This window comes from Pleurodeles waltl, chromosome 4_2 (assembly GCF_031143425.1).
Source record: "Pleurodeles waltl isolate 20211129_DDA chromosome 4_2, aPleWal1.hap1.20221129, whole genome shotgun sequence".
NCBI lineage: Eukaryota > Metazoa > Chordata > Amphibia > Caudata > Salamandridae > Pleurodeles > Pleurodeles waltl.
In genome coordinates this window covers 105,654,218-105,670,897 of record NC_090443.1, presented here as the reverse complement: position 1 = coordinate 105,670,897, position 16,680 = coordinate 105,654,218, and the positions used below count along the sequence as shown (strand labels likewise).

General features: G+C 43.0%; 1 protein-coding gene across 3 annotated transcripts in view; it reads left to right on the top strand.

Moving 5' to 3' along the window:
* ATF1 (activating transcription factor 1) overlaps positions 1–15,606 on the top strand; it is a 262,817-nt gene extending 247,211 nt beyond the window's left edge. For 2 of the 3 annotated variants that reach the window (XM_069230865.1, XM_069230863.1), the window contains 2 exons: positions 2,625–2,784; positions 14,617–14,908. In XM_069230865.1, the coding sequence (XP_069086966.1) occupies positions 2,625–2,784; positions 14,617–14,761 (305 nt within the window). In that variant the 3' untranslated portion in view covers positions 14,762–14,908. Of the gene's footprint in view, positions 1–2,624; positions 2,785–14,616 lie in introns of all 3 variants that reach the window. The other variant, XM_069230864.1, reaches the window with a different exon arrangement.
* The last annotated feature ends 1,074 nt before the right edge of the window (positions 15,607–16,680 follow it).

The following is a 16,680-nucleotide window of genomic DNA, read 5'->3' as shown; positions in this document are numbered from 1 at the left end:
TAGCGCGCTTCGAATAGCCTGGGGCACGCGCAGGAACACGTTCCTGCCCAGACAACTGCCAGCGAGGACGCGGAACCCATCGTACGCTTGGAATTCATTTCCAAATGCAGCGTACGGTGGTTCAGCTACAGGGCGCCTGTCCCTGAAGTTTCGGCACGCCGTATACCGGCGTATAAGACGACCCCCGACTTTTGAGGAGATTTTCAGGGGTTAAAAAGTCGTCTTATACGCCGGAAAATACGGTATATATGATTCTACACTTGACATGTTCATAAGTCATTGCATAGTTTCTATATAAGTTGCTTGATTAGATGCTTGAGTCTTTGTTTTTATTTTATCTATCACAATAGGTAAATAAGAACTTAACTATCTAGAAGCATTTCACTATTGAAATATTGAGGAAAGATAAAACAGTTATAAAAGTAGACAAATAAATTAACTTCAAATACTGTAATTCTTGAATGGTTTGTGTTTATACGATACAACTTTAAATCTCAATATATTACGTTCCTTACACATGTATTCCCTTGATTATGTAATATATCTATTTGTTTACTACTCTAATCCTTCTGTCCAAGAGAAAAATAAATTTTACTGTCTCAAAAGCTTTACTCCAGGGGTCTCCAACCTTTTCAGAAATAAGAGCAATTTATGTTCAATAAAAAATGATCCCAAGCTACTAATATTAGTATAGTTATATTAGTACTGCCCTATGCAGGATTACTAGCTGTGATCACTTCAGCACTGCATTGCCAGCAATAATGTAAAAAAGGCATTATTCATTTGGAAAGCCTCTACAAGAGTTTTACATAACACTCATCGTAGCTGCAGGGCCCCTAGTACTAAGGTAATAATATGAGCAATAAGTGCCCCAATGCTGCGTGAGTTAATATTTAAATATCAGCTTTTAATATATTTTGGATGCTACGGGTTTCAGAAAATACTCACATTTTCGTCTTGAATACACACTTTTCAATGTTGTGAAACACATATGATTTAGGCAAAACAAAAGCTTCTAATTTAGTGGGCTGTGCTGCACACAGGAGAGCTACTTACCGGTAGCTGGAGAGCTACCAGTAGCTCACGAGCTACTCGTTGAAAAAGCCTGCTTTACTCGATCTGACCATCACCCTATACCTCTACCAATTTATCCTCTATCTCCACTTTCTGACTCATCCCAAACCCAACTCCAAAAAAAACCTTCCCAGAACCCCTCCTGGCTCACCCCAAACCGGTGTTTACCAAAACAGATAGGTGCCATCGACACAGGCAGGGGCCAGCAATGTTCCTTCATTTAGCCTGGTGGTGTTCTCAGGGGTCAGCTTATTGGGGGACAGTGATTCAGAGGTTGAAGCACATTACAGGGATAACAGTAGAGTTGAAGCCAACCGCATGCCTATTGTGGGATGTTAAGAAACATAGGGGCAGGAAAATGGAATTAAAATTTGTACAATTGGCCCTGCTGTTAGCGAAATGGCGGGTTGCCATCACATGGATGAGCCCAAGGAGACCAGAAGAAAGGAGATGGATGAAAGATATCCAGGAATGGGAGATAGTGGAGGAAATCAGGCTTCGTCAATGTAGAAGGGATAACCATGTAGAGGAAGACCTACAGACATGGATGGAGACCCTCGCAGAGATAGAGGAAGTAGAGGATGCCCTTACAGACTAGGATTGGGAATTGGAGGTTCTGGGATAAAGCATCATCTGGGAAGAAGAGATGACAGTATTCCGGAGAGAAGGATAAACTGACATTAATTTAGACAGTTGAGAAATGCAGCATGTATAGTTCCCATTGTTTTTTATGATTGCTGTGCTTCTCATTTCGCAGCCAACATTTTGGAATTGATGGCTTTTTTGTTTGATTTTTTTTTTCATTGAACTAATATTTACAAATAAAAATACCCTCAGTTTATGATCTCCCAAACAACCCTACTATATTCTCTTTCATTTATCTTTCCTTTTACTCATCCCAAACCCCATTTAACTACTACGTTCTCCCTAATATTTTCTACACTCTTACATCCTCCACTTCTTCTTTACTTATCCCAAACCTCATCTTACTACTATGATCTCCCATTTAACACTTCTTGATTCTTCCCTCCTCTATCCCTCCATTATTCTATTCAAATCATCTAACAGACTTGCATGTCCTCTGCTCAAATTACCTCATACCTCCATATACTAATACCGTACTCATGTTTACCTATACTAATCCACCACTAATCCTTTTGGGTTCCAGAGGAGCATGCTACTCTCTGAAAAGCACTTTGAATCCTCGTCAGTAATCGCTATATAAGTGCACTTACAATTACACAGAGTTCTCCTGTCTAATCATCCAAAAACAGGTTCTTGGCCTTTAGAAGAGAGGCAATTACTTCACTTCTTCTCAAAAGCTTTGTCCTATGACAGTTCCGCTGCAAATTCATACTGTTACCTGTGTTGTGGTGGTCTGGTGTCCTGCAAAGTGCAGGAAATGTGCTGCACAATATACATTTGCCTGTCATTTTGGTGTCGCCAATGAATCTGGTGCTGAGGTAGTGGGCCTCTTGGTGACTCAGGAGCACACTGGTCCAGAAGAATATCCTGAATGGATTCAAGTCAAACTTGTCTTGCTGTTACAGCTGCCTCTGGGGATATGCAGGCATATCAGATTCGGAGCACCTCAACCACTTCCACTCTTCCTCAAACAGTAGTGATGACTTCGCCTGTCTCCCTTGCTTCTCCAACAACCAAAACAGATGATCCACAGCTGAAACGAGAAATACGTCTAATGAAAAACAGGTATGTTGTTCTTATTTTTTGTGGAATTAAGTTTTATTTTTATTTTTTAGTGCATAACCTTTTTCACATTTGAATGTATATATGTTTACTCCCGTTATTTAGAGTTTATCTGGATTGATAGCGTAACTGTTGATTAATTGTAGCCTTTGTTGGACTTTTAGGAAAGATACATTAGAAACTTGGCCTACAAATAGTAACCTCAGCTCACTTGGGAGGTGGAGGTAGGGGAGGATTGTTCCAGGTGTGGGAAAAATTGTTGTTCTTACACCATTCATCACTGATTGGTTTATTCAGTCTTAAGTCATATGCACATTGTCAGTCCCAAGGCAACTTCTTCACCATGGAATCTTCCTAATATTGATTTGCTTTACCATCTTTCCTTAGTGGAGGAGTTTGTAAAAGGCATTGTTAAAAGTTTTTTTCTGTCTGAATGGACAGTCCAGCGACTATAACAGCCTATCCGCTCTCTTTCATTTTCAATGAATTTTGGGGCAGTGGACCTTAAAGTAAAACTGTTTCAATGGTATTACAAGAAAATGGGCAATGCGCAAGTAGCTGGTTCAAGCCCAATAAATCATTGATCTGCCAACAAGTGATTCCACTGCTTAACATGCATGGTGTCGTGCTCACTGGTGTAAACCTGGCATTGATATTTCTGTAGTAGAAAGCAGCACCTTGCTGTCTTGAAACCCAGAAACTCCTCATTCCTGTGCACAATAGATGAAGTAGTTGTGCCACTGTATGCCTGTTTGACCTCTTTATACTAATTGCTGCAAAATCTATGGCAGAATTATTGTTTTGTTCCAGTTGACTGGGACTATAGGAGGAATGGTTGGTTTGTTCTTGGTACATCAACCACTTTCATTCATCAGACTAATTTTTCAGTCCTTGTGTTCTGCCAGCCACCACACCTTGTTTAGAAACCAGGTGTATCATGTTAATGATACTTAGGTGGTCCTCTGCATCCTCTTTTTTGTGTATCAGTGTTTAGGTGTATGTATGCTTTCTGTGTTCAGAAAATGAGTTGGAATTTATATACTATTTATGTATGCCCTGACAACTCTTTTAAGGAGCGGCCATTTGTTCCCACCAGTAGAGTGTAAATTATATTACCGAAAGAAACCAGACAGAAAATAAAATGAGTTTAAGTGGACATAAGATATGAAAGATTAAACACTCATTAAAACAGTCTGTAAATGTTAACTTAGAATGATAGAGCTTGATTGTATAATACTTTAATAGCACCACAGGTCTTGTCAACTTCCAAACTATAAAAAGGCATCTCTGCTATTTTTCTTACACCTTTTAACACTGGACATATAAAAAGTAGATGAATTAAACCTTGCACTGTTCAGTTGCAGAATTGTCCTCGTATAAAGCTATTTAAACAGTTGCTTATTTTGCTACATCCATTCTTTGTTTTAGTTAGCATGCACAGGTGCAGATTGTGTCATATCTGTTTAGGTTTGAGGAAAGGTTAAACCATTGATGCCTTTTCTGTACCTTCCCACTTTTGAAAGACAACACAATGCTGCCTTTGGTGTACCTTCCTTGATTGTAGTGGAAGCTAGCGATGGCTTTGCTTTATGTGTCTTGTATTGCTGGGCTGTGAATTGTATGTAGAGTGTAAAGCCTTAGCAGGTGCTGCTCCTAACGGTATTCTTTTTGTTGTATCTGGATAGCTTGCCATGTTGTTGTCTGTCATATATCAGTTCTGTCTGTGTAATAAACTAGCCCTGCTGCTGCCACCCTGCCTGTTTTTTGTTCTTAACTAATTTTCATTTAAACCAAAGCCTAAGTTATTGGTTTGGCAGTGATGGTTCAACGTGTATAAATGCAACTAGTATTGGTCAGAGGAGGATTTTGTGCTGTAGAGATTTTACAAAAAAAAGTAACTTTCAGCAGTAATAGATTTTAAGATTTTATTCTATTGTATGATGAGACTTTTAAGGAAACTGATAATTTTAGCTCTATTTTCTATATTTTTTCAAGACAATTATTTGTTCTTCTCAGGCAATTACAAAGAGAAAAAAGCAATGTACATGTCGTCTTGTGGTTCAAATAAAAGAAATCGGAACGTTGGCCATAGCAACTTAAGATCTTGCAGGGATAACACATCCATTCTCCTACTGTAGGACTGTAGTAATAAAGATCTGATAAGACTTCTAGCTGCAGATTTATTACCTTAGAATATCCCCGGGTGTCAGACTGGATCTGGAAGATTTCCGAGTAATACACCTGCACCCCAGTAGGTAGATTTGTTCGACTTCATGCCATAAAGGACATGTGCAATACCTATACAAGCACCACCTGAGTGTGCTGATGTCAGTTCTATTCTTTCCGCACAAGATAGCACTGATGCAGATTGATCTACCCCTCCTTTGTTTCTTGACTTGTCGACTTTCTGAAATTGTCATCTTCTGGTGTGAGGAAGTCACCAAAGAAACTGGCTAGTTTCAAACCACGATGTCTGCGATAGATCCTCACTTGGTATATTTGTGGTACCTTGAGCCGGGACATGAGTCCAAGGCGTGTGAGGACTGCCACCCTGTGCACCCCAAGGCTCTGAAGGCGCAATCCCTCCAGCTATTTGCAGCCTGACTTCTGTCGATTTCATGACGCTTAAGGTCCAGTTCACATCACATTCAAAGCTGTCGGGGAAGTCCCACAAACACAAGAAGTTGAAGAAGTGCAAACGCTCTTCAAATTCATTGGGCCATCGAAGTCATCTTACAAGACAAGGGAGTGTCAGCATTCCAGGCCCTTCGAGTTGGCGGGGCCTGACGCTGGGTCTGCTCCAGGCTTCCCCGATTTTCCCAGAGCCAGAGTAGCTCCAAGAATTTTATGAGGCCATCCACCTCATCTTTGCGCAGCCCAGCCCCTCTGGAGTGCCTTCAGGCCCCACAAGCACAGGAGAGGCCCCTACTGGGACCATGTTGCTGGGTTTACCCTCAGTTCCGGTCACGCCCCAGGAATCTGTCTGGGTCCACAGTGGAGCTGCTGGTGAGACCGAGAACTTCCTTGGCGCCTGCTCCAGTGCGAATGCCCCCGGCAGCGCCATCCCCATCATTATTCTATTCTGTGACATGGAGATGAATGGGTGTCGTCCGGCGCCAACCGAGGACATGCTTTCGGGAGCGGAGGCAGGGCCTTATTTGATGGATAGGCCTGGTGAGGAAGGCATGTGAGAGGGGTCTATGGACCCCTATAGAAATTATCTAATTGAGGAGGACAACTGGTTTGAGGAACTGTGTGATGCCAGTGGGTTGGACACTTCACTGGACATTGGCTGGGTTTCCCCCCTTCTACTGTGGCTACAGAGGAAGGAGCCTCATTTCCATTGGTGGTGTGCAGGATGGCTGCGGTCCTGCACCTTAACCTTCCCTCAGTGGCAGTCAAGAGTGATGTGTTGATGGAGGTGCTTCACCTGGGAGTCACACCCTCACAACCCTTACTCCCATTCAGTGACACCCTTACGGATGTCCTACTTAAGGCCTAGTGCAAGCAATGCTCAAGGGCTCCTGTGAATAGGACGATTGCCTGCTGCCATCGCCCTGCTCCTGGCGATCCCCGTTTCCTTACCCAGCACTCCCCCCTGGAGAGTTTGATGGTCCAAGCCTCCTCATCCCATATCTACACTAACGTGTTCCCTACCACTCCACTGGATAAGGAATCCAAGAGGCAGGACCCCTTCGGTAAGAGAATTTTCTCTTTCAACAGGCTGGAACTGCGGTTGATGAATACCTTATGCTTATTGGGCCATTTATTCCCATACACTATGGTATTCGGTTGCTCAAGTGCTGCCTATGGTCCCTGAAGAGGTCCTTGCCATACTCTCTCAGGATGCTGCCAATGAGAGGGATGGGGTTAAGTACCAACCGATGTAGACTTGACACAACCGACTTGTTGGCCAGAGCGATTTCATAATCTGTGGCCTCGTGGCACCATGCCTGGCTGAGAACATCTGGCTTTTCAGGGGATGTCCATGCTTCCCTCAAGGACATGCCCTTTGATGACTCGTGCCTTTATTAGAGGCATGGCAGCTTCAGTACTGGAGCATTTCAAGAGCAGCAGAGCTACAACCAGGTCCTTGGGCTTGTCTGTGGCTTCTCAACAGCTCGAATCCTACCCTCTGCCCCTTTTGTGGCCACAGAATGGGTCTCCAACCACACCTATACCCTCACAGCTGCCACAGCCAACAGGCTTCCCAGCCTTTTTTCGTGGCAGAGGGCGCAGGTCCCATTGGCCACGTGTGACAGGTAGCCAGTGGTCTGATCAGTACCTCCCCCCCCCCAAGCTGCTGCTGCCTCTAGGCCTCTTTAGGCTGCCCTCAAACCATCCTGGGCATCCACTGGGAATCAGAATACACCATCACCTCACCCACTGGCAGTCAGTAACATCAAACTGTTTGGTTCTCCAGATAGTCATAAGGGGCTCCTTCCTCCCCTTTGTGACTCCTCACCACCTATGTCACCCACTTGCAATCAGCTGATGGAGAACCATCTTTCTTTGCTCCATCAAGTAGTGCAGGTTCTCTTGGCCAAGGAAGCCATAGAGAGGGTACCTGCATCAGAAGTCGGTCATAGTTGTTATTCCCACTACTTTCTGGTGCCCAAGAAGGATGGAGGATTTTGACCTATCCTCTTCTTGTAAAAGGAGTGCAGAATGCTCACGCTCGCCAAAGTTTTGTTTGCCCTACATCTGGGAGACTGGATGGTACCATTCAATTTGCAGGATGCCTATTTCCACATTCTCATCCTGTCGGGCCGCAGACGCGATCAGCAGTTCACGGTGGGACAAGATCATTTTCAGTTGGCTGTGCTATATTTCGACCTTACCAGCGCCCCTCGGGTATTCACCAAGGTGATGGCAGTGGCCACAGCTCATCTGCAGATGTCCGGGATTTCAGTCTTCCCTACCTCAACAACTGGTTGTTAAAGGCGGGCTCCCCCTAGGCAATCATCACCTTTCTTCAGACTACGATGAACCTCCTGCACTCGGGGTTCACTATAAATGTGCCGAAGTTAAATCTGACTCCCTCTCAGACATTCCCTTTTATCAGCTGTTCTGGACATGGTGCAGTTTGGACCTATCCTCCAGAGTTGCGAACCCAGGATATTCAGGCTATTATTCCAAGGTTCAGCCTCTATCCTGGATTTCGGTGAGACAGACTTTGATGCTCTTGGGCGTCATGGCTTTCTGCATCCTGCTGGTGACACGTGCTCACTGGCATATACGGGCTCTGCAGTGCGACTTGAAGGCCCAGTGGGCGTGGCATCAGAGGAATCTCTCCGACATGGTTCAGATCTCAGGGAACTGCAAAAGACCTGCAGTGGTGGATAACAAACCACGATTGGGTCAGTGGCAGACCCCTCTCCCTTCCCCAACCATATCTAAGGGTAGACAGATCTCACTCTTTGGCTGAGGCAGCCATCTAGGAGAGGTTGAGATCATAGGACTCTGGTCTCTGGTGAAGTTCGATCTCCCCCTAAACCTGCTAGAGCTTCAGGCAATTCACTTGGCATTAAAAGCCTTTCTTCCATCAATCAAGATAACGCTGGTGCAGGTGTTCACTGGCATCACCACTGCCATGTGGTACTGCAACATACAGGGTGGGTGGGGTTGTGGAGCCTGTGTCAAGAAGTTCTGCTTCTCAGGACATTGCTGGAACATCAGGTTGTTTCCCTGGTGGTACAGCATCTTGTGGAATCTCTGAATGCCAGAGTGGAGAAACTCAGCTGTAGATGCCTAGCGGATCACGAATAGCGTGTCCATCCGAATGTGGTGCAAGGTCTCTTTCAGCAGTGGGTAGAGCGTTGGTTAGATCTGTTCGTCACCACCGAGAACACACAATGTCAGCAGCTTGGTGTGATGGAATTTCCAAGGCAACTCTCACTCAGAGACACTTCATCTTGAGTGGAACTCCAGCCTCCAGGACACCTTTCTGCCAATACCACTCATGTCCAGAGTTCTCAAGAAGATCAGGAACAACCGAACCCAAGTAAATCCTATGACTGTGAATTGGGCATGTAGAGTCTGGTATACCGAGCTATTGAGCATGACCATTGATCCTCCAGGCAGGCTGCCTCTTCAGGATGATGTTCTGTTTCAACAACAGGGCAGGGTTGTGCACTTGAAACTGCGCACCCTTCACCTGCATGTGTGGAAATTGAGCAGTGACAGTTGACAGCTTTCGACCTTCTGTCCGAAGTCTGTGATATTATTTTGGCAGTCAGGCATTCCTTAACCACATCGGTATACACCTTTTGTTGAAATAAGTTGTGACATGATATGCTTCCTAAAAGTTTAACCCATTTCTGCTCCTGTATCCAAGGTTCTTGTGACTCAGCAAGGGCTCTGTTATTGGCATTGTCACAGGGTATCTATCTGCAATCTCTGTATTCCTGCGGTTGCTGGACCAACCATCTCTTAAGTCCCCTGTTGATGTCAGGTTCCTTAAAGGTTTGCAGCACATGTCCCCACTCCGTACACCCCCCCCCATGCCATTTTTCATGCCTCAGTGGGACCTTAACCTTGTTATCACTTTCCTGATGTGTGTGGCATTAGAACCTTTGCAAAATTGTCCTATTCGTCTGCTGACTATTAAAACTGTCATTTTAGTGGCCATTACATCAGTCAGGATTGTCAGTGAATTGCAGGCCCTCTTGTGCACTCTCTAAACCTCCTTTACCCAGACACACTGAATTTTAGGACACGTGCCTCCTTGCTTTTGAAGGCTGTCACTCCTTTCCATGTAGGGCAGAGCATTACCCTGCCTACCTTCTTTGCTCCACCTTATCCCAAAATAAATGGTTGTCTTTTGGTGCTAAATCACACTTTTATGGCTTCCTCTAACACCCACTCATTCTCATCCACAATGCCCCTGCCCTCCTTCCACTGTTCATGTTGCCCCTGCCAAGCATTCTCACTCCACTGTCCGTCTTTCCTGTGCCACCGCCCATCCTCTATTGTCCATGTTATCTTCCACTCACCATAACCAGCTCTTTTTTTGTTATGTGTGGTGTGGGGGCCAACATGGACAATGGAAGAAGGGTGGGCTCCAGGGACAACACAAACAACGGAATGAGGGTGAGTGGCAGGAACAACATGGACAACCTTTGGAGAGTAGGTGGTAGGGGCAACACAGACAACTAAGAAGGTGTTAGGAGGCAATACAGGCAACAAGAGAGGCCAAGTGGGTCAGGCAAATCGGATGAAGGAGGGTGGGTTGCAAAGGCAACCCAAACTATGAAGGGGAAGCAGATAGGGCCAACATGGACAACAGAGGGTCAAACGTGGACAACATTTAGGGTTAAAAGGGGTGCGAGGGGCAACATGGACAATGGAGGCAGGGCAGGTGCAAGTTGCAACACTGACAACAGAAGGAGGGCGTGTGGTGGGAAACAGGGACAACATGGATGCCTGGTAGAAAGCAACTTGACAGACACAGAAGGATCAGCGAGTTGGAGGTACACGGAAGTGGTTGAAGTACACAAGGGAGACAGCTGAAAAAAGATTCACTCTGGCAGAGTGCTCAGACACAAAGAAAAAAGTAGTGTCTAGTGTCAAAGAGTTATCGCAGTAGCTTCTGCATCCAAATGGATGCTTAGGATATTCGAAAGGTGAAGAATCTGTAGATGGCTAGATAACCCCCTGAAAGGACGTTACCAAATAAAAGTATTTTTTTCCAGAAAAGCTGTTTTTCTTTTGACTGTGAAAATATTTTGTCAGCCTATTATAGACTGTTTTGTTCAAGTTTTTATTACTTTTTTTTTTTTAAAGAAGCTGGTTTAATTATTTGTTTAAAATCACTAAAATAAGAAAAGTGACAGAAAAAAACTTCACATATCATTTTTAGAAGAAAAGTGAGAGAAAGGGACGACAATATAGGTAGATAGGCTGGAAAACGGGCACATGCGTTGCCAGTGGGAGTTACCCCAGTATTTCTTTTTCCGACTCCTGTTAACAAGATCTGGGAGAACTGAACCCAGCATTGTTTGGCTTTTTGTGGAAAAATCTTTGCAAACCTTTATTTAAAATCTCTCTGTCTTTTGGTTTAAGTAGTGTTTATTTTCTGTTTTCCGACAGGAGGATGTTCCTTTTTCACAGAGAAATATCACTTAGATCCATCCACTAGGGCCTATTGTTACCAGCCCACAAATTCCATCAGCAGTACTGAAAAGTTAGGAGTTACTCAAGAGGTCTACTTTACAGGCAGCATGAGCCATAAAGGGACCATCCCATCCTTTTTGAGGCAGAGGACATAAAGTTGGTTGAATGTGTTAACACCAGCAGGGGCATTCATCTCTTTCTTCACTCCTTCTGCAGCAGCACCCAAGTCCTTTCAATATGTCTTCGCAAAACCATAGTCATCTGGCAGACAGGATCATCCAACATTTCCTCCCTGCAGACTGAGAGGTCTGTCACTTCAGACTGAGGAGTTTTGAAATTTTTTCAATGGGGCTATGCCAAACCTTTAATTTTTTCTGTGCTTCTTATCTAGACCAACCCCCTGCGTACACCATGTCGAATTTCGACAGAATAAGCCTCAGCTTTAATGCACGGAGTCAACATTCTGCTGGCTGAGGGTGCCATAAAATGAGTGCCCGACTTGCAGAGGGGTTACTTTCTCATGCTGAAGAAGGCCTCAGGCCTCCAGCCTTTAGTGGACCTCCAGCAAAGAATGCTTACTCTTGTGTGGATCTGCCAAGCATCAAGATAATGGATGTCTCCTTGGATATGCAAAACGCTTATTTTCATATATCCATTCTGCAATCCCACAGACTGCACTTCTTGGTAGAGTTGGAACACTTTCATTTTGCCATACCGCCCTTTAGCCTTTCCTTGGCCTCTTGAGTGTCCATGAAAATTATGGCAGTGGTCACATCTCATCTTTCGAGGTCGTGGATACATAAGTTCCTGTAACTTGTTGACTGGCTCCTCAAGGCAAACTTGCTGTAGTCAGTTGTAGTCCACTTCCAGGTGACTTCCGCTGTCTTTACCTCCTTGGGGTTCATGAGCGAGCCAAAGTCCCATTTGAATGCTAGGCAGAGACTTCCTTTCATATAGACTATCCTAGCTCCGCTTGTGTTCAAGGCATTTTCACCGCTGGAGAGAGTCCGGACGTTCAAAATATGATCAGTGTTTCCCATTCACTGGATGGCATATGCAGACCCCGCAATTGAACCTTTAGTTTCAGTGAGCATCACTTTCTACCCAGTTCCATCTATACCTCCCATGAGATGGCTCAGGATCTTCTGTGAAAGCAGATAAACACCAACCTGACCTACAGTAGGACACTCTCCTTGCCCCACCCTTAGTTTCCAGTTGTGCTGCTGTGTCAATGCTGGAGTGTAGTTGAGTTACCTTGGAGAGTACGAGATCTGAGGCCTCTGGTCTCAAGCGGAGGGCAGCTCCATATCATTCTTTAGGAGCTCTGTGCAGTCCAGCTGGCTCTGAAAGCCTTCCTGACAATCGGGGGGAGCTCGGTGCAGTTCCTCCCAGACAGCACTACTGTCATGTAGTGGCAACTGCAACAAGCAGGGCAGAGTAGGTTCTGAATAATGTGCAAGGAAGCCTCGCAACTTTAGGGATGACTGAACCAACAGTTCTTTCTGGTGACCAACCAATTGGCAGGGTACCTGGCTCCAGAGCGAATGAGCTGAGCAGACGTCTGCTGGTAGGCCACAAATGGCATTTTCATCTGGAGGTGAAACAAGGAATCTCCGAACAGTGGAGTCTTCCCTGGCTAGATCTGTTAGAAACCATCAAGAACGTGCAGTGTCAAAACATCCTGGCCCTAGAGTTCTCTCTAGGAGAGGCACTGGGAGACTCATTCTGTCTGCAAGTCGACACGGTCTTCTGTAAGCATGGCCACCATTACCTCTGCCTCCTTAAATTCGGAAACAAAGTCAGTCCAGACAGGGTCCAATAATTATGATAACTCCAGATTGGGATAGGAGGATGTGGTACCTAGATCTCTTGAGTCTGAACATTTGTCTTCCTACCTTGTGACCCCTCTAGGTAGACTTCTTGGCTCAGAAAGAGTGAATAGTCCTACAATAAATGTTCACAACCTACATTTCCATGATAGGATTGTGCAGCAACATCTAAGTTTCTTTGAATTCCCATCTGAGGTAGTGTATATCATGCTTGCAACCAGGCATTCTTCAACAAAATCCATTTACGGCTGGACTTTACCAAGGAGGTGAAGACATTGCTCCTTTGCATACCATTAAAGCTGAAGCATTGTTGTTCCCTACGAATTTTCATGGTCAAAACTGTCTTTCTTATTGCAATCACTTCTTCTCGCTGAATAAGTGAACTGCTGGGGCTATCAATGCAACCTCCTTCAAGTCCTCAGCATCAACTGGCCTAGAAAGAGAGTGGTGGACCACCTTCCTGACAAAGGTGGCGTTGCCTTTTCATTCAGTCTTTTGTCCTTCACTCTGCAACATCATTTGAAGGAAGAGGAGAGACCTCTTCAGCTTGGCCCTAAAAGAGCTCTGAGGTCTTTTATTAACTGTACACGGATCCACATGCTTGGACGACTACCATTTTATTGATTTGGTGGGACCAAGAACGATAGAGGTGTGCTGATGTGGGCTCTGTTGCAGTAAATAGTTCTTTGGGAAAAGATAGAAGGTCTGTGGGCCCATTCCACCATGGTTAAAGCTGGAACAACTATCTTGGCAAGGGTAGTGCCTATCCTAGACATCTTGTAGGCTGTATCATGGACAGTGGTGCATACTTTTATAAGGCACTACTGCCTTGACAGCCAGGTCCATAAAGAGGGCCATTTTGCCCACTCGGTCTTGCAAAACGTTCTGATTTGAATCCACTCCCCAGACCTTTCACCTTAGGCATGAACTGCTATGGTATCTATTGTAAAGGTGAGGAATTGGCGATTAGAAGTATCCATCAAGTTTCTTTCAGTTGGTAACGTTGTTTCTTGTGGATACTATTTAACTGTACATTCATTCACTTTCTGTTGAGTGTACATCGGCACAGCATAATACGCTCTCAAGAGCACTACCATCTGTTGGTGCGCAGGAGTCAGTGAGGAATATGCTGTTAGATACACTATCCACCAGAAAGAGCCAAACTAAAGCAAACTAACTACATTTACCCATTCCAGATAAACCCGCTGTTCAGGCTCTTAAAGCTCAACCTTTTCACAAATGGGACTGTTTAAGCTGAGTCTTTTTTCCATTTTATTTTGTTTTGCTCTGCTTATACCAACATACTGAAAGGTTTACAAACTTGGGAGAAGAACTGTTCAAGAGCCTTACTATAATTTGCACCACATTCATAAGTATTTAAATAAATGTATTGCTCATAATTTCTTTGGATTTCAAAGGGCCTCCGAAATGCACCAGAGTAGTATGTCATCCTTTTTTTTCATTGTACTCTTGCCTTGATTCTATATCTTTACTCTATCTTGCTATTTGTTTGTTTTTTCAATATATTTTACACGTTCTTATTTTGGGTACTATATTTTTGGTTTTATTTCTCATCTACTATTAACAGTTTTTTAATGACATTTAAACTGTAATACATCCTCTAGTTTACCTATTAATGTATTTTAAAGCTTCAAATAATGTCATAATCTCTGATTATATTTTGTGATGTTTGTGCTTTATGTGATTTTGTAACTTGGGGCCTACAACCAGTTAATTAACTTAAGTAGTCATGTAAGACTGAGAAATTTGAATTTGAGATGACAAACCAGACATTAAGTGAGATATAATGATCAGAAATGTGGCAAGGCAGGTATGCCATGGCCATTACCATTTCCATTTGAGAGCTAACACAATGTGCTTTTGTTTTTAGGGAAGCAGCACGAGAATGCCGTAGAAAGAAAAAAGAGTATGTTAAATGTTTGGAAAATAGAGTTGCAGTCCTCGAAAATCAAAACAAAACTTTAATTGAAGAACTAAAGACTTTGAAAGATCTTTACTGTCATAAAGCAGTGTAAGAAACAACCAACACATGGATAAATCGCTTTTGTGAAGAACTTTATGAATTTTAGATGGGAACTTTTTTATATTTACATTTCTAAAAACGAAAAAAAGAAAGGTCAAAAAACAGTTTTATCCTTTTGTCACACCTTTAAAAGGCCGTAAGGAAAGGGCTTACAGTAAGTAACTGAAAATGCAAACCAAAAAAAGAATAAACTACTAGTTGGAGCAACTGCAAGCATCATGCAACTCAAGAAAACTAAACAAAAGAATTACAAAGATAATGCAGACCATTTTTCATAAAAGTGTGATTGCTGTATTACTAAAGCAAAATCTGAATCTAGCATAGGTTCTGATTGCCGGGTGTTTTTCATTGGTTTATGTGCTTTAGATATCTGTACGTTTGTCCTGTGAATCTAAATCTAAAAGGTAAGAAGATTATTGAAACCCAAATTATTTGACAGGATTCATTCTGTGTTCTTTATGCGCACACTGTTGAATGGTTTTGTTCTTTTGCTGTGTCATCAGTCAACTTTTAAGACTATGTTGGAGAATGCCTAGGACGTTTGCCTCGGACAGACATGTACCAAATTGTGTATAAAGCACATAATAAATTGCAGCCAAAAAATCTGGGATGAACGGGTACAGCTCAGCAACAGACTATATGACGTTTGAGCTATATTTTATTCTTGGTTACCTGGTGTGTTAAAATATCAATGAAAAACTGTGATTAATATGCATTATTGAAAATTCATTGGCTATTTTTTTCTGAAATGTTTTCACTGTGCTTAGTAAAAAAAAATCTATATTGAGATGTAAGGAATACAGTAATAAATTTGCATAAAAAAAATAAAATTAAAAATATAGAACACCTTAGGAAGTGTAATGCACGAATTATGAGTTACCAACATATTAAAAAACATAATTTGTTTGAATGCAAAACAGTTGGTCATACAGTGGGGATAATGAGTATATTATGTTTCTGGCTACACTTTGATATTTATAAGCTTTATTACTGTTGCAGATTTCCCTACTTGGTGGTGTTATGACAATTAAAAAAGAAACCTTCATAGACTAGAGTAGGAAAGAGACTAGTGCTTGGGTCAACAGTCCAAAATTTCATGGGTACAGACTACAAAAAATACATTTTCACAGCTCTTGAAAAACATCAAACTTTTTTTTCGGGAAGTTTATACTGCACACTGTGGTATTTCGCTAGAATAATATTAATTTGACATTGAACAAAGTAGAAAGTAACCTAAAATGCAAATTCAGCTTGAAAATGCCTGATAGTCTTTTTCCAGGAGGATATCATTGGAACACTACATTTTATACATTCCCCTTCATGAAGGTTTGCATTTAGTGACCTTGAAAACATTTAGATGCAATAAGTGCTTTGAATAAAATGTAGATTCATTGCCCAACTCCTAGGAAATTAATGTGTCATCTTCCGAAACAAAAACTGTATATTAAAAACTGAAAAAACTGCACAGCCATGGCCACCCATTTATACACTACACTACACCACACCATGCATCACTCCCCTTTCTTGGTCCTTATGCTTCACTTTTGTCTTTTATTTCTGTATGCCACTCTATGTTCAGATTATGCTGTATATTTAAGAAACAGTTTCTGCATTGATATCAATAGGCTTACATCGCCCTCCCCACAAACACCTGCAGCACAAATGCATCAGAGAGGGTGAGGAAATATATGAATCAAGTCTGATGATTGCCTTACAGGCTCCCAGGAAGTAGGCATGGGTGAAAGTGACCTGTTGCAGAATGAGGATCTATTTTGTAAAATTGCTAGCATCAAGAAAGTAAGATCAGTACACAAATGGAAAATATTCTTGCATCCCAGACCCTTCAGTCCTCTGTAGGGGCCCTCTTCCTATTAGAGGGTACTGGAGCTGACTAATGTATGATTCTCCTCC